This window comes from Toxorhynchites rutilus, chromosome 2, assembly GCF_029784135.1.
Source record: "Toxorhynchites rutilus septentrionalis strain SRP chromosome 2, ASM2978413v1, whole genome shotgun sequence".
Classification (NCBI taxonomy): Eukaryota; Metazoa; Arthropoda; class Insecta; order Diptera; family Culicidae; genus Toxorhynchites; species Toxorhynchites rutilus.
This window is the reverse complement of record NC_073745.1, coordinates 309,319,947-309,346,584: the sequence shown is the minus strand read 5'-3', so window position 1 is coordinate 309,346,584 and position 26,638 is coordinate 309,319,947. Positions and strand designations below refer to the sequence as shown.

The window sequence follows — 26,638 nt, the reverse complement described above, 5'->3', positions numbered from 1 at the left end:
ACGATTGTGGTAGGTCGATGTATGTGTGCGTGTGTTGAGTGTTGGTGAAACTGTCGTGTCTAATAAGAATATCGTAAGAATGTCCACAATACTAACTTTTTGTTGGAATTGACTAATCTTGAGACCTACATAGAATCGACTGCTGTCGACTGGCAAAATCTGAATTTTAAATTGTTTCATTCAATGAATAATTTCATCAATACAAACAAATGATTACTAAGCCAACGGTAGTCTTACGGCAACCTGGCGGTTATATCATAGATATAACCCACTCATATTATATCATATATCATGTTGATATGCTCCCCAACGTTATTCCGCAAATTCTCAATGGGATTGAGATTGGGAAAGCATGTTCAACCTAAGCTTCTATAAGTAAACGGTGTGCTTCGATCGCTTTTTTCTTCAAATGACACAACACTGGTAGTGAAAGCTGCAAATGCTTGAATCGGAATGGAACATTTCTAACCCTTTGTGGTCGGAATTAGTTTTACTTGAAAAAGGAGTGAGATTATGAAAGATGAACAAGATTTATAAATTTTTATGTAAACTTCAGATAATTATTTATTAAGAAGAAATGTTGTTTTTGCAGAAGAAATATATGCATTAATTCGTATGATATCTTTCGAAATGTCCCCAAAATGCAGTTCAGGTGTTCGATGTATCACAAAAATAATTAGTTCGGCGTCTTCCGTCTTTTATCTTTTTTTTAACATACAGAACAATGCTTTTTACCGCAATACATGACGTTTTTCATTAAGCCTTTCCACAAACATGGGTGACAACTTTTGTTTCTACTGAGTACCGTTATGTATTATTTATAGGAGCACCGTTTGGATTCGTGAACAGATTCACTAAACATCAAAAAATTCTTCTAGAAAAAGTGTGAACTGATATATTGTTGCATAAATTACAAGATGAGTATACTTCCTTACTGTGGTGACTGAGAGCAGACAAAAGACCGCAAAGGGTGAATACAATGAACAACCAAGTTAGGAAAAAGGAAATATTGCAACATAAGCTTCGCTCCTCTGCAACTTATTGCTAAAAACGAGAGTATAAAAGATGTCATTTGTGACTTCTATTTTAGTCATTCTTTGTGTGGACACCGACTGGACAACATCGTTGCTGGACGAGCTGGACGGCGAGGGATTGAGTGCCTTTCTCAATGCAAGGAGGTGGTAGCGCTGGAGTAGAGTAGAGTAGAGTTTTCAAAGGGCCTTTCTCAAGGCTAGAGACGAATGAACTGCAAAAGTTTAAAGGCTCTATAATACAATACCTTCCTTTCTTCTATTTTAGTATCGTCCTAGCAAGCGAGTAGTCAACAACATACTAGATTGGGGAAAAAGAGATCCATTATTTTCTCGGTAGATGGCTGTAGTGATCGATGTCTCGTATAGTATCGATCAAATAATTTCAAATTTATGCCTCGTTGTTAAGATGACATTTCACACTAAAAAAATCTTTTGATGTTTTTTGTTTGTTTCATTTAGTTGTAAGCTACAATAAATGAAATTAATTGCATTTCAATGTTTGCATGTTGTGTGGAGTGACATGAACAGATTTCTGTGGGGTCCTACAGGTTTGAGGCTTTTCTTTGGTCTAATTGATTCCAGATGCCGCTGAATCACAAAAAGAGGATGGGCAGACAACGTTGAAAGAAGGAGGAGCTTGAAACAGCAACACAGGCCTTCCAGGACGGATTTCCTTTGACCAAGCATCGAAAGTGTTTGAAAATGCTCGAACAACAGTGAAAAGATCCATGTAGCTACTGATTGTAACAGTATCCCAAAATACTTTACATAAACATAAATATGTTTCTTACGATGAAACACACACTAGACCAAATCACTCCACATCAAATTTCAGTGTCCAAAAATCATTTCTCGTATTTTATTATATATTTGGTAGTTTGAAGCTTGAACGGTTAATATAACCATTTGAGAGCGGAGGAGCGCGATAGCGCTTCTTTTGTTACTGCGGTGAGTGCCTTTTAAAATAGGATTTTGTCTTTCGGGAATGTATTGGGGGTACAGATTTAAAAAGTCTAGATTCTATCGCTTATTGCTCATCCATTTTTCGATAGATTTAAAAAATTGCACTTGAAAGGCTGAAGTTTTTAAAAATATACCCAAACTCAATCGCATTTTGGCATATTTTGCTCCGCACTTAAACGGTTAAACATTATTTATTGGTAGAAAACAAGTGTAGCTAAGTGTACAGAATTTTTTTATTTAGACCGTATTGGTTTGGAAATATTAGGCGATTCGCTTAGAGCAGATTTTCCCAAAGTGGTCGATATCGATTTTGGTTTCCCAGGGGTCGACACAAACGAAAATTGATTTTGGGGGTCGACGAGGTCTGAAAATCGACCCCTATAAAATAAAACCCTTGAGGGTCTCAGAATGCAAAGGGTTCGCAAACGTCAGAGCACAAAAACGTTTCAATTTGATTTTGCTATAGAATTATTGATGTATATTTTTTAAACTCAACAAGACGATGAGCGTGCGCAAGATGAAAAGAAGAAACTACAAAAAATACGAGATGAAAAATTCGGCTAGAAAAAAAAACGTGAACAGGTTCGCGCAAGATAATGTGTTTGAGCGTACAAGTCCTTCAGGCACGTTTCAAATTTCTCTGTATCTTGAACATATTTATACGCGATTTAACGCGAAATAAGTCATCATCAAATTCATGTCCTGATATGCTCACTGTATAACAAGCTTGCCCTTAGGTTGCAAGTTCATTTGTGTCCTAAAATACGTTGGAGCTTGAATGATAGTACGCTCATCCACTAATTTAATTCAAGAGATTACAACGTGTTTACATAGCTAAATAAAGCTTAATAAACTAGAATAAAGCGATTGAAAAAGAATTTAGAAAATGCTTAGTTACCTATGTGCATGACGTAAAAAAATATTTTTTCATTTTTTCAGGAAACTTGAGATGGGTCACGCAGTTCAATTTATTATAGACCAACATATTTTCTCTCCAGCTGGACGAGTCTAGATTACCCAGCAATGAAGTTATTAGGTTATGTTCAAAAAAAAAAATCAGAGAAACAAAAAAGATTTTTTTTTAAATAACAGAGAAAAATCGATTTTTCATTTCTCCCCGATATTGTTGCCCACTACACCTACACACATCAAGATAAACATATTTGCATAAAATAATCTAATACATGGGAGTTGTAGCTTCAAAATTATGGTTGGTTGGTTCTTTGTTTTTAAGAGGCTTTAAACTTTGCTGTTCATTCGCCTCTAAGCTTCAAAATGATGTATATATCGATATGCGTTGATGTTTCACAAACTTACAGCAAATCAAAAATCACTTAAAATTTTCGACTTCTAGTGTATGTAGAAATGATTTTTGCTACTTCTATGGAGACTGATACCAGAGAAGAGCCGTCAGGCCGTGGAACGGTTTATTTCGTACCGTCAGAGCTATTCCATGGTGACTGATGGTTGGTCGTCATCGTGGTGTTACAGCTTACTCAAAGATACAACTGCGTGAGTGACTGGTCATTTACTGCGTGATTCACAGACATCATTTAGTAGCAAAAAATCTGGGCCATACATCGCATCAGAATTTACTATATGTTATAAGTGCTATCATTAAGCTTCGAAGCAATAATTCGAACACTCGATTTTTTGTTCAGCTGTATGAGTAAAACGACGAAATCTTTACTCGGTTACATATAAACGTTGGAGTTCGCTGATCTTGCTTAGCAAGTTTTCAGCTTTTTTGAATTTGTGTTTCAGCTGCAGGGTGACGACTTCAACTCGATTGAAACAACATCAAGAATATCGGCCTTTCTGACAAAACAAAATTTAAGCAGAAAAGAACATTCACAGTTTCCGCATTTGTCAAAATTATCACAAAAGCTTCAAGACCATATTATATTATCATAAGTCACTCACTTTGACGCATTACACAAGGATTTTACTAAGATGTTTTATGATCTTCAATATATTCAAATTCCTCGATGGATAATAATTCCGTACTATATCACAGCCATGGAATGAGCCAAGGGGATAATGCAAGAAAAGTTGATTATCATCAGCACAGATAAGGAGCTCAAGCAGGAGTACAATCAAGATTGTCATAAGTTCTGGTTGCAACGTTATATTGAAACACAGTATCCTGCGTTATGGGACATTGCTGAAAAATGTTTTCTAGCTTTTTCATCATCATACTTTGTCGAAAAAGGCTCCATTGTGGTTACAAACAACCCGAACCCGAAGCAACCATTTCAAAATCAACGAATGCGGAGGTTGAAGGCTTCAACTAACCAATATTGAACCGTATTTTGATATTTTGGTAGTTGCGGATAGATTGGTTTGCGATTTGAATGTTTTTATAGTTTATGAGTAATTTGTATCAACACATTAAGGACCGCAAAGAAATCTGTAAGATTGGGACCGCATATTTTGAGACAAACTTGTACGCTTCATTTGTTCGGATTCCACAGATGAGATCGTTTCCTTCGGTGTGGATGAGACGAAGGGGAGACATCGCCAAGCCTTGTTAGAATCTTGGCAGACCAAGGATTTAACCATCAAGTGTGTAAAAAACACGGGATGTTCGTGATCCATCCGTAACAAACGGAACGCGAAACACGAGAACATTCGTGAGCGGTCCTTAATATGTTAATAATTATTAAATATGTACACTTGAAATTTACTAAAATACAAATATACAAATGCTTACCAGTATTTGTGATTTATGACATTTTCTGTTATGTTATGTCTCATTTAATGTCATAAATTGGGATGACAAAACATGAGCTAAAAATCAATTTTGGGTGTACGCCAGATTGCTTCCATGAGAAAATAATGTCAAGTTTACTCATTTAACTAACTGCAATGTTTTTAAATTTTTTAATTATTCAGAAAGAAAAAAAAATAAATATAGGATTCTTAAAAAATATGGCTATAGAGGTCTGAGGTATGACTTCATTCTGGAAAAGAGGTCTCTCGTCCAAAACAGTTTGAGAACCCCTGACTTAGAGGGTCCAAATTCCCCCCATTTCCCCTAGTTGAGATTTCAACGCCAAACAAGACGCCTAGAATGTATTCTGACTGGCAAGCTCTAGGATACGCGTGTGCCAGTGAAGATCGAAAGAACTTCTTTGACTCGAAATTCTCCGACCAGAACGTGAATCGAACCCGAACCCCCGACATGATACAGCGCGGACTCGATTATATACAGTTTTTGATTTCTTTTCACTGTATATAATCGAATCCTGTATATAATCGAGTCAAATCTTTTTTTCTTTATTTGTTTTTTTGCATGTATTTTTCGTTTTTTGAAAATAAAAGAAGAATTTGATTTTTGATTCATACCCTTAAAGTCAGAAAACACCTTTCTCACATGAAAAAAATCCTTCTACGCATATGTTCGAATTTCAACAATGACAGAGTTATAGAACTTTTTTTTGTTCCGGACTCTGTTGCCTCAAACTGGCACTACATTAAAAAGTACGCTACGGAAGACGATTCTGATTTTTCATTTGAAAGATGAGAAAATTTAGTACAGGATATAGTAGTGGAACAACTAAATTAGTGGATGTTGATAACATTTTGGAAGTGAAACACTTAAAAGTTAATAATTTTTAATGTGTTATTATTAATTTTATTCCAAAAACTTATGTTAAAATAGATTGTTTCTATCAATTAAATTGAAGTTCTTCAACCGTTCTTCAATTTGTTCTTTGACGCACAAACTTCTATCTTTGTTAATTTGGCTGCAATATCGATATAAAAAATTCCTGGTGAAAATTTAAGCAAAATCTTCAAAAATCACGATTTTTACACCACTCTTCATAATAATAATAGGGTAATAGTGTTTGTGAGAGAAGAGCAAAGCACACGTAAATAGATCAATTCACTTATCAGTCTGTGATGCGCTTCACTGACACGAGTCTTAGAATACATTTGAAAAAAAATAACAATTCAATACTAAAGTAAAATGTATGAACGATATGTTCCGATGAACAATTGTAAATATAAATATATATAGAAGGTGCTTTTGCATATGAAGTAAAATTCTGATTATACGCGAGCGTAACATGAGCAAATTTATAACACATGCGAATTGGGGCTCTTTTGGTATTAACAAGTTCTTCTGCATAGTAACTCGATGTTGATAACTCCTTAATATTTTCCTTCGTTGATCGTATTGTTTTCACATATTCACGTTGGAAAGCCTTAACCCTTCTCTTCATTGGCCGAGGCATTTTGATTGAATGTAATACTTTTCCGTTTACTGTTTTTAAAAGCATAGGCAGCCGTGGCAGTGTTCCGAGCTCTGCAATACAATTTTCTTACCCAATGTTAAATTTGCTAAAACTTACATTATAGACCCATTAAACATAAAAATAATAATTGTATTGATATCAACAAAATTTTATTCTATTGATTTTAATGACATGAAACGCTATGACTCAGGAATAACTTTATATTGAGTGGTTTTTATAGCTGTTTCGATGGTGTTGTCTGGCATCAGTGTCGAAAAAATAAGGATGCTTTCACCAATACAAGCAAAACCATTGCCGCAGATTGAAAAACGAAAATTTAACTTTCAGAGCACTTGCCCGAGTTTTCCGATGTTTTTCACTATACAGTGCGACAGCAGATGAAGATTTAACATCTTGTGAGTAATCGATTAGAATTTGGTTGATATTACTTGATGGGAAGTGTGCGAAAACGATCATTTTCTTCACACTGTTTCGCAAAATTTTTGATTTTCTGGCGAGGGGTGAGGGAGGGAGATGAAATAAATGAGCGCCATTGTGGCAGCCATTTGTGGCTAGCTTCCACCTTCACCTTAATTGAATAGCTTGCCTAACTGTTTCACAAAGTTCATGTTAGTTCTATGAAATATGTCGCGCTATTAGAGAGACCGCAACTATATTTAAATCATCTACAAGAAACCGATTGATAATGAATCCGCTTCTGCTGCATAGAAACTACGAATGTAAACAAGCGATGTTTGCCCAACAGATGCTTTGCATGTATGTGTAGCAATAGCCCTATGAAAGAAACACTGCTCTGCTCTTGATCTAATAGCAGTCATTGTCACTGTCCAGTGTCGTTGTTCATGAGTCTATATGAACTGATGAATGAATCAGGTTAGACGATGAAAGGGCGATGTAATTGGGAAAGCTCCATAACGAGTGGATGTACAAATAATTTAGATGAAAAACCGTCCAGTCTTGGGGGGGGGAGGATCTCACTTAAACCGTAGAGTTCGTATTCGGTTGGTCTGTTTGGGTTGGCGCAAACGAGAAGGGTAAGAGACAGGTGTGATATGTGAGACAGGGTGTTTGGTGAATTGGTGGTGGGTGGTATCGAGAGACAAAAAACTTCTTGAATACAAACTCACGTGGTGGTAGTTGGAAACCGGCCGCCACTGCTGCCGCCGCCGTGTCTTGCTGCTGTTGCGAGTGCAAATGCAGATGCGTATGGGAGTGAGCGTGGTATTCACCAGCAGCCAAGCGCAACTGTAACAAGTGAACAGACGATAACCACATACAGAAAGAAAACACAGTACAAGAGAGCTTTTTTTTTGGGTGTGGAATTGAGGGGAACATTTGAGAGGGGTTTGATTGCAGATACGTACCATCGGATCGGCGGCCGGATCTAGCCCAAGAGGGTGTGGCGGCAAGCCTGATTTTTTTTTGTTTTCAGAGAGCGCCACGATCCGAGATAGCGCGCGCACACCGCGAAGAAGCAAGCCACGTCAGACGACAACAACCGGTCCCACGGTGTGGGGGATTTGATTTTTTTGAGAATTGTTGTTGAGTATTTTCATAGTTTTTTTTGTTTTGAATTTCCAAGTAAAACCCCCACATAGTTTGGAGTTTGCATAGGTACGTTTAAGCCAGTCAATCAGCCAACGGAACGTGTGGTTGTCAGTGTTTTTGCCCAGGTTGTCAATCAATATCGATATCATTTTTGAGGTCAGGACATATTCATTCGAGAAGTTACGTTTAATTGTTTGTTTGTGCCAAGAAAAATGTTGATGAGGCGTGTGTTTTTAACAAATATTTGCGTGTTTCAGCAGGTACCACATAGAAGTATAGATTTTGATGTTTAGCAAAACATCGGAGAGAAAAAAAAGGTGAAAGAAAATAACATGTTAAGGGAAAAAGTTTAACGGTTGTGATCGCATACCTATTCGTTCGCGTTCGAGTTGTGCCAGAGCGGCCGGGTTGCCATACAGCGCAGGGAACTGTGACGGGTGCATTCCTCTATTGAAACATAAAAAAAAGAGAATCATAAGGTGAGATAATAAGACTGTGTGAGTGTGTTGAGAGAACTCACCTCATCCTGTAGTATTCCATCCAGTGCGGTTCTAACCTAGAAGGGCCCATGCCCTGTTGGCTCTTGAGCTCCTCAAACTCCCTAAAAAAGATGTCCCTGTTAATCGTAGAGAATCAGCGAAACTCGATCAATATCATCTTGGAAATAGTTGTAATGTCGTAACAGCAGGAATACAATAAAAATGATTCCCAAATGCTAGATGGGGGGATTTGGGGGTTTCTAGTGCAGTAATGATCATGAATATGAGGGATTGGTAAGTCGGATTCCGAGGGTTTGAATTTTGATCGAGTAACATGTACACTGATACTTATTATCGCTACTATTTGGGTATTGTATCAAATCTTCTTCAGAAGTGATGCACGACCCAATCTTCATTTAGATACAACCAATTTCGAGGATGAGAACAGTGGCTTCCAAGCGGATGTAAGGTTGGGGTTTAATGAAATCATGATTATAACGAAACAAACCCTGACGGCGAAAGCTGACGGCATTTCTGAACTTCACTGGATACGAAAGGTCGCCCATTGGTGGTTCTAGAAATGTCGTCACATATTGTTAAGATGACGATGAGGAAGGTGGTGTTAACGAAACAAACACAAAGCATAACTCATGGCGGAGCGTGCCACATTTACCCGAACGACAGCTACCCGAGAGACATTCACCCGAATGTGACAAATACCTGAATACGCCAGGTACCCGAATTGAACATATACTCGAATGTAAAATTTACCCGAAAGTAACATTTATCCAAATGTACTGTTTACAGCTATATTTAGTTAGAAGGTATTTCTATTATTAATCTTGATAAGTGTTACTGAAATTATCACATTCATACATTAACTGGGATCCAGAAACTCGTATATTGCGTTGCCAAAACGAGAGAGAGAGAGAGAGAGCGGCATTGGGTACTATATTTTTCAAAGTGATGAAGAAGATATAAATAAAGTTTCACTTTTATATTAATTAAATTATTAATTTTGTATGAATGATGGACTTTCAAATTCGATTATCAACATTATCCAGTCATTTGGATTACGTGGCCCATATACGTAGAAAAAAGTTGTCAATTTAAGGCAGTCGCCACAAAATTCATATGAGATTTTGAAATCTGTTAAAAAATACAAAAAAGGAAAACAAATTATAATTCGTTGGAAGTCGATAAAAAAAACAGTATTATAACAACGAAGCAAAAAAGGCAATTTGAGCAAAAAGTACTATATTCTCATACTCTCAGTATTAACATGTATTGTTGATTGTTCGAGGTCTGGAGCGACATTGAAACACTGAACTAATTAAATATCCAAGTGAGTTTCTGTTAGCGAAATTACATCTTCCACGCTCCCAAAAATGAAGCCCCAAAGAACACGTAGAACGGTAACAGAAAATCCGAGCCAAATCGGTTTGTGTTGTGATGGTAGTAGCGACCAGGGCCCGAAATCATCGAAGGTGAAAAATGAAGACCGACTCTACTCTCAGTAGCTTCGCTTCGACTAGAACTACTTCGGAAGTCACCCACAACAAAAAGTGATTTGACTAGAAAATGAATTGACTAGCGTTCACTAGCGAGGAAGACTGGTGAACTAGTCCATTCAGTGGTTATTTTAACTGACTCGACTAATGAATACAAATCTGCCTCTTCATTCAACTGACTTCAATCCACACTTCAATTTCCCCCTGACACTATTTTTATACCCGCGTACCCAATCTTACTTTACGTCTATATAAAGAGGAACAAAAACTTGATTTCTGATGCAAAAAAGTAGTTACCCCATCAATGGACGGTTTATTGTCTACCCATCGTGAACTAAAACCAACGAACTTAGACATTTATCAAGTATGCTATAAAGTTCCTCGCGTTAGTATTATTAAATAGCGTGTAAAATAGCGTATACACACTGCACGCTATTTTATACGTGTGAGTAATTTTCGTGTACGATACAAAAGAATCTAGCTCACCTGTAGCGTATGTCAAACCACGTTGAACTCAAACATCGATGCACGCACACTAGGGTGCCAATGAAAATGGTCATCTCTAATTTCAAAAAGTTACCTCATAAAAAATGTTTTCTTGAATAGATTCAATAAAACTCAAGAGCTGATTTTCGCCGCCTCACTTTCTTACCTTCGTTAGATGGTAACTTCGTTCCCATTACATAGGCCTCAAAATAAATTTAATTACGAAAAATAAACTTATGATGAGAATTGCGCTGCTGTGACGTTAATACGTAAGTACCGTCATGCGGGGGCAAATCGATCACCGGGATGAATTTGATCCAACCTACTAATGAAAACAAACTGAAATTTCCGAGGGTATAATTTTAATTAAATTTATCATATTCACACGTTCAATAATCATCTGCAAGTTATTTTAGTAAGTGGTTCTTATTGAATCGCTCATAAAATTGCTCAAAGATTTATGGTCCTAGCTGATCCGCAAACGTTGTTCTCCCATATAAATTATTGCTAGAGAATATTTTGGTTGGAAAAAATAACGAATATATTTTAAGAGAGTTGGTATGTTATCTTTCAGATCTGTAAAATTGATCGATTGGTGATTTTCACTGCGTAACATACATGTTTTAGATTTTTTCTATTCATTCCATTTATCCTCCAAGGTGTTTTATCGTTTTAATTTGGGTGAAAACAAACTCAACGACTGCAATCATTCTCAATGTTGATATCACACACACAGCAGTTTTGCTCGATGCATAGAAAGAATGGAAAATAGATATCGCACACAGTTGTGCAATTTTGTTCGGTGGAGACATGGCATCGATTTTCACGCCGTCTAGCAGACAGTGCTTCTGTATATTTGCATCTGTACTGGGGTGTAAGTTCTACATTTCGAAAATAAGAGTGTTATGAGTGTTAAGTTAAAAATTGCTTTACAGGCAAACTTTTAAAATCTCAAAAATGTGTAAATATAGGTTCCTGCTTGAAAGTCAATCTCAGTCAAGAGTGGCCAACAGTTGATGCTTGTCGTTCTCAGTCAGCTAGCAGTGAAGGCACTAGAAATATTGTGCTCGTCCTATTTTGTTACTGTGTTGAAAGGACGTGCATAGCTTGTATTGATGACCAGACGCGCAAAGCAGAAGAGAAGTATGAAATAAAACGTACCACGTTAGTGTCCATACCGTTAGCTGAAGAGTGTTTGTGTTCGATTGAACCAGACGTATAACTTATTGATTTTATGCGTTATTAAAATAGATAACGTCGGTGGGGAACAAATATATAATCTCCTGGGCTGCACTGCGTCTAGCACGATGAAAATATTCGCGGTGCAGTATGTGCATTGGCTTTCGTGTATTCTTCTCGCGAAAACAAGAATGAAGCATAAATTCATCTTCTTTAGCTTCTTCAAAAATAATGTCCCAAGAGAAGAGAACTTGAGGGGTCTTCGTAGCCACTTGGTTACGCGTTCGCTTACTAAGCGATCGATCGTGAGTTCAAGCTCAGGGCCCTCAATTGACCATCTTTGTGTTGTCATAGAATAACTACTTCCACGCAACCATCATCAGCTATGGAGATCGATCCACGGTGGAACAAAGATCGATTCATCCATACAACCGCTCTGCTCTGCAAGAAACATCGGGCTGTCGTTCTATAAATAACCCAACAATGATCAATATCAACTGCCTCCGCTGACCGGTCTGCTGAACAATGGAAGAACAGATAGGAATGCCCTTACGCCTAAATGGCTACTACATTGCAATTTACCATAATGTAATGGAACAGATAACCTAACGCCTAAATGGTTACTACTACTACTGTGTAATTTACAATTTATAGAAACATAAACATATATACATGTACACGATAAAAACCCGGCTATGTTAGGACTTATTAACGATGATAATCATGATGTTTTGAACTGTAGAGGCTTCAAAACTTCTCAGCGCATTCGTCTCTAGCCTTGAAAAACTGAACTGAACAGTTGACTTCGTGGAAGGCCATTTGGAAAGCCTCGCTGCCTGGATGACTGATAAATACAATGCAATTTTCGTGAATTCAAGCATTACGCTGCAATTTTACGCCGTTTTTAACCTGGAAACTAAAAGTGACGTCAAATTGCAGCGTATTTCAACCATATGGTATTTTATGGATTTTATGGCATTTATGGTTTTCAGCTATGTTCTTCTTGGAAAAGAGAATGTTGAAATTTATTCCACAACGGTTGCTGTCGCTGCCAGGGCTCTGCATAGTCATAGTCAACTGATGATAGTCACCTGACTATCTGACTGACTATATCCGTATTCAGTAAAGGCTGATTCAGACGATGCCAGTCAGCGCTCTAGTTGAAGTCTCCAGTGAATAGAGAACAGACACTTTGCATTTATAAATGATATATCTCAAAGCAAAAATTAACCTGACAAACGTATGCCGTCCTAATTGATTGTCTCCTGTGTTTCAAACTAACCGGTGGAAAACATGTTTGCTTGTGAGAGGCCGCCTCCGACGGCGGGTCGGCGGCCAACTCTGATTGTTTATCTTATTTATGAACAGATTATTCAATAAAACTCATAAACTGATTTTCGAAATATTTCCTTCTGTAAAGTTCTCATTCAGGTAAATGACGCATTCGGGAATTTGTTGCATTCGGGTGAAGGTGCTTTGGGCAAACGTGTTTCGGGTGTATGATATTCGGGTATATGTGACACAACTCTCATGACGTTTTGTCACGTGATAAGAGGGCGGGACAGGTAATTAATTTCGGCTGTCATAATAGCTAGGTGACGCTCGGTGAACGATATGCTCAAATAGAAAGAGAGATAGAGGATCTATAGATAGGGGGAAAGAGCGAGGAAAAACAAAGAACTTTGCTATACCTTTCTCTGTTATAAAGTGGATGATATGGTGGTGGTACCATCGTTTCCACGGGACTACAAATAAACCGTGAGACGAAAAATAAGAAAAAGAAGAAAGAAAGAAGAAAAACAGGATAATCAAATGCGATTCAATATTAAGCACACCTGGTGAGTAGATTTCGAGAGTGATCACGCAAACAGGGATTGTTTTTTTTGGTCCAAGAAAAAAGAAGTATGTATGTAATGTGAGATCGAAAACATATACGAGACACTCCTTTCTCCACTCTCACCCTACGGTTGTTCTTGAAATTGGACAAAACACGAGACTCTGAGGACGGGGCACTCCTCAGCGCACACACACATGAGAACCAAAAACGAAACACATTATTGGAAGCATTGAAAGATCATACCTGAAACCAACGTGCGGTCTCGCGTACTCGGAGAGTTGTCGCAGCGCCGGCGTGTCCGGGTAGGGTTTGATGTCCGGTTTCATCGGCTGTTGCTGCGACGAAGGATGCCCTGGATGGCCAACGGGGCCACCGAGTGAACCAACCGGTCCACCAGGGGGTTTGCCGTGTTGTTGTGCCGCTTGTGCTGCAGCGGCAGCTGCCGCTTGTTGCTGCTGGTGCTGTTGGTGCTGTTGTTGTGCTTGAGCTGCTTGCTGCTGTTGTTGCTGCTGCTGCTGCTGTTGCGCTTGTTGCGCCTTGCGTTCTCGTTCCTTCTCGGCGAGTTTGCGATCGCGTTCCTCTCGCTTCCGCGCGAGCTTCGAGTCCGGGGTAGGTTTAAATTCGAGATCCGTTCGGCAGCAGGAGTTGTAGTCACCTCGGTCACATCGTCGGACGAAACTGGAATGAAAAAACAAATTAGAGGAGATGTACAAAAGATTCCCAAGCCGTTTGTCCAAACTAACATTGCAGATTGCGACCGATGGCACTCAGTATCGTCGGGTTTCGCCTCCGGACTTGGACCACGGTTCATGTCGTGCACTGGTGACGGTGGTTCCGGGTCGGGATCAATATCCAGCGTTTCGATATGTACCGGTTCGTTCCCGTGCGAATGATGCCCGGGAGGCCCGTGATGTCCGGGAGGTGCACCATGACCCGGATGATGTCCAGGATGTCCGAGTGGAGGTCCCAAGCCACCACCAGCTGCCGCATGGGCATGTGCTCGAAGCGCATCCATGTGGCTGGTTTTGCCGCTGATTTGCAATTGATTTTCGATGAAGGGATTATGTGGTCCGGGAGGATACGGAGATGGATGATGGGGAGCACCCTGGAATGGACTCCCACTAAGTGGGCCGCCCGGAGGTCCGATGCTGTTAGGAGAGGGTCCACCAGGTGGACCATTGTTGCTTTGGTTGCTGCTGCTGCTACTGCTGGGTCCTCCCGCCGAGCCAGGTGGTTTTGAACTCGACCCAGACAGCGAGGAGGAAGACGAGGATGAACTTTGAGGAGGTTTCGCATTGCCCTTATTCTTATCACCGGCGTTGCCATGAATTTGGGAATCCTCTGGACGGGGTGGTGGAATGCTTGTCGGATGCCCGTGTAGCATCGGATTGTCCAGCGGGGAACCGGCTGGTTTCATATACGAGAAACCGGGACCGTAGGCGGGTCCGTAGGGGTATGGCGCAAAGAATGGATTGTGATGGTGGGGATTGTACAGGGAATGATGCATCAGAGGGTAGGGCTGGGAGGGGTGCATCACTGTGCCAGGCATCCCAGGAATTGGTCCAGTCATTGGAAGTGGCAGTGGCATTTGTGGGTGTCGAATCACTGGTGGTGATGCTCCCGGCCTGAACGGATGATTTGGCGGTGGTGACCGTTGGCCAGACTGGCTGTACATTTTGCTCAGCGGACTCGAAATTAGCGACGAGGAGGATGCGGATGATGATGGTGGAGGAGTCATATGGGGCGACTGTTGACGCATTATCTGACGATCCCGTTCGGCAGATGCTGCCGCCGCTGCAGCCGCTGAGGATCCGGCCGGATGATGGCTGAGGTGCATTGGGCTTGCTCGACTAAGGCTGGAACTGGTTGAATTTGCCGGGGAGCTTGATCGCAGATGGTGCGACTGTGGGAATCCACCAGGTCCACCTGGTTGTTGTACGCTGGGACTGGATCGACTTAGACTTGAAGGTGCGGTGGGGGTTGATGGAGATTGAGCTAGAGGACTGGGCTGATGAAGAGATGTCGGGGGATGATGTCCGGAGAGATTGTTGGATACCGAAGGGGATCTTCGGCCAGCCCCTGCAACCTCCATCAAGCTACCCAAAGCAGACGGCGTCGGTCCACCGAGAAGTGGTAGAGCACCTGTGGGTCCTCCCAAAGATGGTGGCAAGAGTCCTGCGTGTCCCAAGGGACCAGCCAAATGCGCTGCATGATGATGCGATAGTTGCATACCTGGATGACCCAGATGAAGCGGAAGAGGATGCGATAGCATTCCATGTGGTGGGGGAACACCCTGCAGCAATGAATTGATGGGAGATGCTCTCGTTGGCGGAAGATCTCTTGGGTGAGGTTGATCCGAGGGTCGCATCGGCGCGGGAGATTGTGAACTGGTGTTGGCCGTAGATGTTGGCGTCGAAGCGGCACTTGATGTGGGGGTATTCTGTTGATGACGAGAACTGTCCGATTGATGTGGTGGCTGTCGGTGGGATGAGGGCATATACGGATTGTTCTGCATGTGCGAAGATAAACTGTTTGGTAACATATGAGGTGGGGGTTGCTGTTGCTGGGATTGAACCGACGACTGCTGCTGCTGATGAGCTTGTGATTGATGCGATGGATGAGACGGGGGTGGTCCACCCTGTGGTTGATGCAGTCCAGGTCCACCTTGGGAAGCTGAAGGAGGATGGCTCAGCTGCGACGGGGGCGCCGGAGACGAATTCGAACCGTGAAGTGACGGATGATTGCTGGGCATTAGTCCAGGATTAACAATGCCGAGATGGCTTGGGTAACCGCCGCTCGTTGGTTGCATATTTGGCGGTCCTGCCTGAGGTGAGGCAACACTTCCGTGCATTGGAGTTTGCGAACTGCTGTTGTTACTATTACTGCCCTGGCTATCCTGATTTGGTGTAATAGTCAACCGAGAAGACGCCGAGACGTCCAACGGATTCTGATCGGCAAGCGGTGAATACGTTGAACTCTTCATCAGATTGTCTGCAGAGAAACTGCTCTTCATGCCGGACAAGGAGTCGGGCGGAAGATATTTCAAGTCTTGAGGTTGCTGCTGTTGAGATGTCGCTGGTGGTCCATGCTGTCCATGGGGTCCTTGATGACCGCCACCTGGAGGATGATTACCTGGATGCCCAAATGGTGCATTTGGTCCCTGATATTTGCCCATGGGATCGAATTTCATCATCGCTGGATCGTACTGCTGGCGTAATATGCTCAGCTGGTCCGGATAGTGACTTTTTGGCATGAGGGGCAACCCGGAAGGCGTTCCGGTACTGCCGCTGTCGGAAGCGGGTGAATGTGTGAACTTAGACCGATCATCGGCCGGAGGATACTTCATACTCAACCCCGACAGATCCTGTGGATAACCTTTTGGTAACTGACCGTCGGGAGGTCCACCTGGTCCGGCAGCACTCGGGTGACTCGATTGGGGTACGATTTTCATCGACAGTGCACCATCTTGTGGGGGATACTTTCCGGGCTCCATAAAACGCTTCATGTCATACTCCAGAGGTTCCTCCTGTCCGTATTTCATTGCGTTTTCTTGCGATGGCGGGGGATATTTCATGTCACCGTACTTCATGCCGTCTTCTCCTGGACCGAACTTGATGTGACTCTCGTAGGCTGGTTTCATCGCCAAATTTTCCGGATCATATTTGTTCTCACCGTGCCCATCCATATGACCACAAGGTGTTCCACTTTCCCGCATCAATTTCGCCTCCGATTTGATTTCAATTTTCAATTTCAAATTCTGTGGCTGCTCATTTGGTGGCGGTGGCTGACTCTCCGGTATTTCTTCACCCGGTTCCTTCTTAATGAACACGTCTTTCGTGTTGAAGTCCATGGGCAGCGAACATTGAGAATTGAGAGAATTGATTTCCTGTTTCATGTTCGCAAGTTTAGAGAGCATCTCCTGTTCATTGGGAGCTTGTCCAGGAGGAAGTATGGGACCAATTGGGGCAGGGGAAACGAGTGCATTTGGCTCCGGTGGGCCCGTTGGCGTTGGAGGAGACGGTTCAGCGGCTTTCTCCGGTGGTTCCTCAGGGGCTGGAGCTGGAACGCTGGCCAGAGACTCCTCTGGTGTTGGAACAGGAACCGGAGCAGGTGTCGCTACCGGTGTTGGTGCTGCCGTTGAAGGTGGCGTGATGTCTTCTGTCTCGGGAAGTTTAGCAGTGTCGGCCGCGGTAGGAAGAGCTGCCGTAACTGACGCTGGAGCCGCTGCCGCAGTTCCATCATCCTCCTTCTCGTCACCTGTTTTGGTAATCGAAGGTGGCGGGTTGCTACTCTCCGGCGATTCGGTAGACATTGGTTCGACTGCCGGTCCAAGTGATAGAGGGTCTCTTTCCTCGTCCTTGGCCGATGGCGCCGACGGTGTGACCGCTGCAGCGCTAACATTGATGCTAACCTCTGTTGCCGTTTCGCTGTTGGACTCTGCCTCATCGAGCACAGAACCCGGTCGACTGTCCGTGGTGATACTTTCAGTGGGACTATCAGCTCGCTTCCTTTTCTGAGCATCTTTCTCGTCACTTCCATCCGGATCCAATTCATTGGCCCGCTTCTTACCCTTATTTGGCGTCTCCGTTTTGCTTTTTGTTTTCTGTCCTTTCCCGGAGGATTCCTTCTCCTTCGTCGGCGTCTTGGGACTATCAACCGGGGTGGTGTCGGGAGTTTCCGTTCCTCCTCGCTTGGGACGTTTCCCGCTGCTGTTGCTATTGGCGTTGGTTTGCTGTTGCTGTTGTTGCTCCTTCGCCGTTGGTTTCTGGCGAGTTCGCATTCTCGACGGTGAATCTTCACCCGTCTCTCCCGCTGCTGCTGCTGCCGCTGCTGTCGGTGTTGCCGTGGATGATGCTGATGTCGAACCAGCCACTGCTGCTGCTGCCGCCACTGCTGCCGCTGCCGCTGCTACTGCTGCCGCCGCACCTTCCTTGATTGCCTTGGTAGCGCTGGAATCGCTATCGCACTCGCTGATATCGTCCTCGGTTACCGAGCTGTTCTCCTCCTTCGAAACCGGCGATGGTCGCGAGGATTCCGTCACGGCCGGTTCGGGCGTTGCTTCCTTCTTGTTGCTGTTGGACGGTGTGTTGTTGCTGCTAGCATTACTGTTCGTACGCGTGTTGCGTCGTCGCAGCGAGCTGGCCCGTCGGCGGCGGTGCGGCCGATTGTTGTTCGCGCCCGGTGTCTTCTTCCACAGGTAGTAAAATTCCACCAGTTCGGGCTGTGTAGCGTAAAAAGAATGAAAATGGATTAGTAAACAAAACACGGTAGAAACATAATGAATAGTAAGGTGATTCCGTAGTCACAGATGGTAATGATAATAACACTGATTGAGGCAACGGTCAGTCTTGGTACAAAAATTGGTTAAAGGAACATTACAACTCGAAAATTTGTCCATTGTTTAACGACGGAGTATTCTTATGAATGTTTAAAAAAGAAATGCCGATTATGTTGGAAAAGACCACAATCAATGCACGCTTTCGAATTATAATAATCTAGTTCACTGAACCGGCAGATGATTGTGGTAGGTCTACTTTCGAGAATTGAACGAAAATCTATGATTGGAAACACGGAATTTGAAGCTTTAATCTAGAACAGACCTGCGACTAAAGATCGTAGAACTGCCACAATTAAGTCATTGAAGAAGCTGTGAAAGAGTTGCCAACGAGCCAAATTTAGTCGGATCGTTAGTTAATAGCAATAAATATGACGGAAGACTGTTCATCCAAATATAAACACATTGTTAGAGACTTGACAGTCCCTGTCCCAACTAACAATAACAATAAACTTGATATAACGTTATTAAATCAACCCTTATGAGCACGAACCTAAATAATATCCGGAGATATAATAGAGGATACTAACGCGGGACAGAGTTCTGAGGTTGAATCGTCCGGTACAATTTTATAGTATTGTAATATTGAAAAAAATTTAGTATTTCTGACGTTGAAAAAAAAGTTCATAAACACAAATCTCCCCAGCTTAGTAAAACAACGCATCTTGGAATACGCACTTCGGAATACGAGGAGGAATATTCTAGAGATGAAATTACTATTGATATCCAACAGAATGTCAAATTTAAAGAGCGCCGGATCACACCAAGTTTGTCGCTATTGCCTATATGTACCCATAAAAAAAATTTAAAAACCAAAATCAAAAATTTAACCCCGGTACAGGAGAACGAACAGATACTGTGGAATGTAATTCCCTCATTAATAACGCAAGATGATTCGAACGCTCAGAATCCTCTGTGTTAGTCATGATGTTACTTTATTTTAAACCATTTTGTATGGGTAACGTAATAACGAAAACCTAAGAAATCATTACATATTTTTTATTTTGACGTAGGACTACGTCTCTCATGGGGGTGACAAATCAGAGCACGTTTTGATGAATTGGAAATAGCAAATGCAGCGTTCGTTCTACGAATAATTCGGATATAGAAAATATTGCAATTTAAGCTCCGCCCGATTAAATTTTTTGAGTACCTTTCTCAAAACCGATAGTTTAGTTCAGTTTTCCAAACTGGCATTTTTCATGGCTACAGACGTATGAACTGAGAAATTTTAAAGCAACATCATTTTTGTATCTGTACTGCGTGATAAGCTCAAAATTCCGAAAACGAGAGCGTTACGTTTGGGGTGCAAGGATTTGAGCTTTAATAATTCTTTGCCGGCTGAACGAAGTGGTATGACAATGACTTCATTCGAAAGATAAAAGGTATGTGAGTGATATTTGTTTGTTGCTAAAATTATAACAATCTATAAATATGGGTGCCTGCATTAAAGTCCATCCAAATCAAGATTGGTCAGTGGTTGATGCATTTCATTAGTTGGCTGTGAAAACACTAAATATGTTGTGCTCGCGCTGGTTAACTTCAGTTTCTATTTTGCTACCGTGTGAAATGGACGTGCACAATTTTCGTCTCACATGCACGAAGTAAGCATTTTGCAGAGCTTGCACTGATGGGTAGATTCGAAGCAGGAGAGTAATATTAGATAGGACGTACCGCGTTGGTGTTCATGCCGCTAGGTTGAGATAAGTTGTATATAATAGAATCATACGAATACATTGTTGATTGTACGAGAAGCATTTAGAAACAACTGTCAGCAAAATGGCCAAAAATCGAAAAATGCATTTATTCAAAAAAATCAATTACAGGCTTCCAAACTACTTCCCTTCCGATAAAATACACGACTCCCAGCGAGTTTTCCACTTTTGGAAGGTCTGCTAAAAGAAGTTTTATCCGAGCTTTCTTGAAAATCGCCTCCGATGCTTTTACTACTGATATGTTCTTGGTCAATCGACGGCCTCAGCTCAGGAAACAGCAAAAAATCACAGGGAACCAAGTCTGGGGAGTAAGGAGGATCTGGCATAACTTGAATGTCGTTTTTCTTCAGGTATTTTATTACAATTCGAGCGGGTCAGCGGTCCCAGCTTCAATTCGTTCGCTAGGATGTTGTGTGTGGAATCTACGGATATATTCATGATCTCAGCTATTCGTTCTACACTAATAGACATATCTTCTTGCACAATGGTTCATATCGTGTTGATATTGACCTCAGTACAGGAGGTTCTGGACCTTCCTCCGTCAGGAATCAGTTCACCCGATTCTCGACCATTTCTGAAGCTTGAGTACTATCGAAAAATAGTTCTTTGGCTCATACAAAGTTCACCATAGGCCTTTTTCATCATATCGACCGTTTCTGGTGCGGATTTGCCCAAGCGATGGCAAACTTTTATCGCACAACGTTGTTCATTGTCGCGTCACACATAGCGAAAACTTCGGAGGCAAAAATCAACACGATTTCAAAACACATATACTCATCCGCTATAAACGAGTGTAGGAACAATACTGACAGTTTTTCTGGAAACAAAAAATCACGCTCTACACGCTCCCGAGGTCATTTGAATCCTAACCAATTTTTTTTTTTTTTTATCTTCGCTTATTTTTCGTCGGCCTATTTCCGCCACTTTAGTGCCAATCACCGACATCAGGGAGGCGACTCCACCTGTTCCTACCTATCAGACTCAACAACTCATGAGCCGGGCCAACTTCTTTTACTTCCGCTCCGAAGGAAGACGTAACCAGAGATTTTTCGCCTCAGAAAATCCCAACGACGCCAGCTGGGATTGAACCCAGGCCGATCGGATTGTGAGGCTGTTACGCTAACCATACAACCACTGGCGCCGTCAATCCTAACCAATGTTGCCTCTTCAAAAAAAATTCACTGACAGTTGGTCGGTGTTAAATTAAGAGGGGACCAAGTCGCAAAATTAAAAATTCCGAGTTATTGATTGCATTAATTTAAACATTTTGTAAACTACATTCCTCATTTATCAGATTTGGAATATGACGCGTACAGCAAAAATAATTTATCGAAATTGTTTTCAACGCTCAATGAAACCCCTTATAGCACCAAACTTCAAGCTTGTTTTTTTCGAAATCATAAAAAATGTCACAAGGTCCGACCTATGAATTGGCACCTAACACTTAACACCGACTAGTAGAATGCTTTTCGTATGCGTTTTCAACTCGGCAACGAACAAGTCTGAGCTGCACTGTTTCTAGCACGAAAAGAATGTTCACGATGCATCGTGAAAATCGTAAATAATTTGTCGGTGACTTTTTCCAATCGATCCTCATATTCTCCTGAATTCGCGCATTATTTCCGGGTTAAAGGTGGTGTCAAAATGCATCACCTTTCATGCCGGATGTGAAGAAGATATTTTTTAAGCGGTGAGAGCTGTGTTCTTTGACGCGTTATTTTTGAGACTGTTAGAGATGTAGTTTTGCTAAGAGATACTGAAAAAATATTTGGATATTCAATAAGTTCAGTGTTTCACGGACACTTTAGACAGCGAGCAATCAACAGTATATGTTAATATTATGCTAAAAGTTGTCAATTTAAAAATTTGCTCAAATTGGCGTTTTATTGCGTTTTCTTCTTGGTTCTTGTCAGTCCTACGAAATATTTGTACTAAAAAGTTCCATTCTTAAATTGCTACAATGTTTATTATACTATAAGTTCGTAGTCCTACGTTAACAATGCGGTCTTATACACCACACTTTTTTATTTTTTTTTTGCGGCCCGCTACACCATGGCCAACATGTGTTTGTGGCCCCCTTGGAAAAAAAGTTTAGTACCACTGCTCTATGTGGTTTAAATGAGTCTAATAATGATTCAGTTGACCAAAACTAGGAACCAAAACCATTCAAACGATGTAGCTCACATAAAAGTAGATACTGAGATGACCCATGCGCAAACTATCTGAATTCACACACTCAATTTTCAACAAACCTAGATAATCTACTACTAGTGGCTTGGATAACGGAGCGAACGGTTTCGGTTATGGAGAAATATGTAATTTAATATGTAACTTCAAGTACTGCCACTCGGTTTAAAAATTCAATCGAGCATTGAATGAGTGAATTCAAGTACTGTGAGTCCAACTAGGATTGGACGATTTTCAAAAAAAGATCGATTTTGACGGGTCGATTTTCTAAACGGCCTAGGAATTGATTCACTGATTAAATCGGTACCAAAGAATCGATTCTCAAAATGAAGGTCACAAAAACACTTGAAAACCCAAAGAAAATATATTTTCCAGGGTATAATATATTTTTTCCAGGGTATTGTACCGTCATGGAATTATTTAATTAAAATTTATTTTATAGAAATTCAACAACTGATATTCATCCAGAACTCTGCTGACAATAATCCCATAAAATCTAACCGTGGCATACGTCTGTCATTCAGTCGAAATCTTGGTAGTAATCTCAGTTTTAGAAAAGAACACTTCACCCTGACCTGATGTCACCATCCAATTTCGTCACAATTTTCACTGTCAGCCTAGTGAATGTGATGGTGTAAATATAGCTTGTGATCATTTGTTTGGTAGTGACCATACTTACAAAACTGCTTCTCCTAACTTTACAACCACTGATTTGACAACCTTGAAAGGGATCCGATGGTTATGAATTTTTCTGGTAGTTTTTTGGTGTCCACTGAAAAACTAATTCACGAAAATTTTCTACGATCAAAAAGATCGAAAGAATTGAAAAGAAAAGATCGATGTACGCGATTTTTTTAATTACAAATAATCGATCCAAAATGTCGAAAATCGGAGAGAAAAAGATTGATTTTCTAAATATCGATCCGCCCAATCCTAACCCCAACATATTACCCTAATCTTACCTAATCAAAAATCGGTTTATCTTCAGAAGGCGAAGAAAGAAAGTGGAAATTGTTATGAGAAGTATAAATAAAAAATAAATTGGAAACCTTTAAAGTACGACTACGTCTTTCAGTGAGGCTGTCAAATTAGAACATAGGTCACACGTTTTTATGAAATAGCTTCTACGTTGATATCGATTATTACTCCAAACGGATTTAGAATTGTATACTAATCGAATCAGAAATTCTTGGAGATTTGTTTGGTATGCTTGGCTTTACGATTCCCAAATCGTCAATGGTTTAAATTAACGAAAATTGGAAGCTCTCCCCTTTTACCATACAGCTTTACCTGTGCATATATTGTATCAATCATATTTCAGAGATATATTGCAACTTATTCTTCTTCCGTTTTCAACGTATTGGGTATAGCTGATCCATTCTTGATTTCAAATCTCAGTATTGCACCAGCTAGAAAGCAGGTAACAGTCTTTCCTGTTGCGGACAACGGTTTTGTTCGATACAAATCGAGAATGAAAGAGAAAAGCAAGTAAGCCCTAAACCTCGATTTCTCCAGGCACCTTGGATTTAAAGTCTGTAGTTTCATAAAATATATAATTTTATTCAATTTCACTGTAATGAATTTTTATGGAGTGCCCAAAATGACTGATGCGAAACTCTGTAAATCTATCAGAAAGTGACTGAACAATAATTGTGAGTACAAGAGGAAGCTTGTATTTCAATTACGACCAATCAGTATCTCCGTTTAGAGATTTGATAGTTAGTTTCATACAATATATTATTTTATTCATTGTGAATTGTTATGGAGTGCTCAGATCGATTGATGAAAAAAAATCGTAAAACCATCAGGAAATAACTGAGCAATAATTGTAAGTACATTAGCCATCGCTTTTGTCATCAATTTCAACCAACTGGGTATTTCCGTTTGGATACGTTTTTCAATTGTTCGATAGTTAGTTTCATGACTTATATTATTTTATTCAATTAAAAAATAGGAAGTGGGTTATATCTGTGGTATAATCGCAAGGTTAACGTAGGACTATCGTTGATTTAGTGATTGTTTGTCTGACGTCGAATCTGAATCCATTCCGAATGAATAAATAAATGAATATTTGGGGAACTTCGGAAACGAGAGCGTTACGTTGGAGGCATAAGGTTTTATGCATCCAATATTGGATACGAAAATATTCTACTGATAGGGAAGAACAATCCTCAGAAGCTTTCCTGTTAATTGCACTTGATTTAAAAATCATAAAACGAGAAAGTGTGGTTTACGATGGCAATTTGGAAGGCAAACTAGAGGCGAATGAACTCTCTGAGCTTGAAACTTTCCGCGACTGAGCAATAATTGATTGAAAATTATGATTTTCGCGATGCGAAACATTTTCTGTTGCGCGCGCATCCAATATTGGATACGAAAATATCCTGATACGGAAGAATAATCTTTATAAGCTTTCTTGTTAATTGTACTTGATTGAAAAGTCACAAAAACAAATGTATTTGGTCGCAGTATTATATGGATAGAAATAAATAAAATAAACTCTTTCGCTTGAATGTATTTTTCAATTCCAAGGGGAACTGGCAGATTATTTTTCAGCAACGATAACATCTTTCCAGATTCTTCTCGATGCTGGATAACAAACCAAACGAAAAGAGTTGCGCGCGTGTATGTGTGTGTGGCGGCTACTCCGATGCCTCAAGCGGAACCATTTTTCGATGCTGGTACTTTCTTGGTCGCTTTTTCAGTGGCATTCCTCTCCTCCTGATGGATTCCCTTTTGGCCTAAGGTGCACAAACAGTCTCATCAGTTCACCGTTCATCAGCGTTTTCATGATGAACTTCACCACAACAGCGACAACATGCTCCAATTATAACTGAGTGGATTTCAGAGCGGTGCTCGCTTATATACCGACTGGTGATTTCAATAGTCTGTTCTGAAAGTAATTTCAAGGCTATTGAAACAACTTTTTGGATCGAAAAGTAACAAGTATATAACGCGTAGACATTTTATCTTTCGAATGAAGTGTTTATCATACCATTTCGTTCAGTTATTTAGGAGCTATTAACGCTCAAAATCTCGGTCTCCAGCGTAACGTTTTCGTTCGCGAAACTTAGATTTTACACCCCGGTATAGAAATGAAATACGTAGTCCTACATCAAAAATTGTTTTGGAATGTCGAGATGGATTGGCGCAAAAATCTCATCAATCCATCATGAAATTGGACATTTTCAATTTGTACCCCCAATATGTTCCCGAAAGACGTAATCCTACGTCAAACAAAAAAAGGAGCACAATGAGTACTGCCTTCGCTGTTGCCAACCTTCAGTTTCTGATTTACTATCCTTCTTAACGGTCGTGCAAAATTGTTTGCTTCAGAATCCATTCTCAGAATATGCGCAAAGCAACCTCAGTGCAGAACTTACACTGACGCGCAGAATCAAACCAGGAGAGAAATATTAACTGGGCTCCGCGCGCATAAAATGAATTTCATTTGTGATTCATCAGTTCAGCTAGCGAGCAGCCAACAACCATACACGGAAATCCAACACGAGATCTGAAAGATAATCCGCTTCGGGGATCGATAGTGTGTTATGAATGAGAGTTGTAACACCGAAGTTGTGTTTTGAAATCTTCCGAAAATGTTCTCAATTACGTTTGTGATGCATACTGAGTGCATCATATTCAAGTACGGACACAAGTTTCGACATATTACTAGTCTCTCGAGAACAATAATGAATCAAGAGTCGACCATATTTATTTGTTTCCACAAAACCACGCATGTTTCGGTCTAAATAGCTTGTTCTGAGAGATCAGTTACAGTCAAATATACAAGATGTAATTACGTTGTTTCAAACCTTGCAATCACATCTTGTATATTTGAGTTAATATGAAAAAATTGGTTATTACCCTCAAAAACCCAACGATTTCTGATCGTTTGTTCGGAAACTAACCAGAATCTTGGATGTTCCGCCGGCTATATAAGATCGATTGTAAATTGTTTTGTCTCGATGAACTTGTTTTGATGCTGCGACATTTAGGAGAATGCTTATCTTTCGATTCTTCACTATGAGTGCAAGAGTAAAGGGTGTGTCACATCAAATTGCATCACGGAAAAAACGCTGTAGAAATTCGCCCAGTAGAC

General features: G+C 40.8%; 1 protein-coding gene across 12 annotated transcripts in view; it reads right to left on the bottom strand.

Annotated features, from left to right (window-relative positions):
* LOC129771262 (arginine-glutamic acid dipeptide repeats protein) overlaps positions 1 to 26,638 on the bottom strand; it is a 131,135-nt gene that overhangs the window by 4,076 nt on the left and 100,421 nt on the right. For 4 of the 12 annotated variants that reach the window (XM_055774724.1, XM_055774732.1, XM_055774725.1 and 1 more), the window contains exons 7-13: positions 14,043 to 18,520; positions 13,543 to 13,977; positions 13,154 to 13,207; positions 8,328 to 8,423; positions 8,178 to 8,254; positions 7,624 to 7,670; positions 7,387 to 7,504 (exon numbers count right to left, since the gene is read on the bottom strand). In XM_055774724.1, coding sequence (XP_055630699.1) covers positions 7,387 to 7,504; positions 7,624 to 7,670; positions 8,178 to 8,254; positions 8,328 to 8,423; positions 13,154 to 13,207; positions 13,543 to 13,977; positions 14,043 to 18,520 — 5,305 coding nt within the window. The remainder of the gene's footprint in view (positions 1 to 7,386; positions 7,505 to 7,623; positions 7,671 to 8,177; positions 8,255 to 8,327; positions 8,424 to 13,153; positions 13,208 to 13,542; positions 13,978 to 14,042; positions 18,521 to 26,638) is intronic. The other 8 variants (XR_008742322.1, XM_055774735.1, XM_055774733.1 and 5 more) reach the window with 5 other exon arrangements.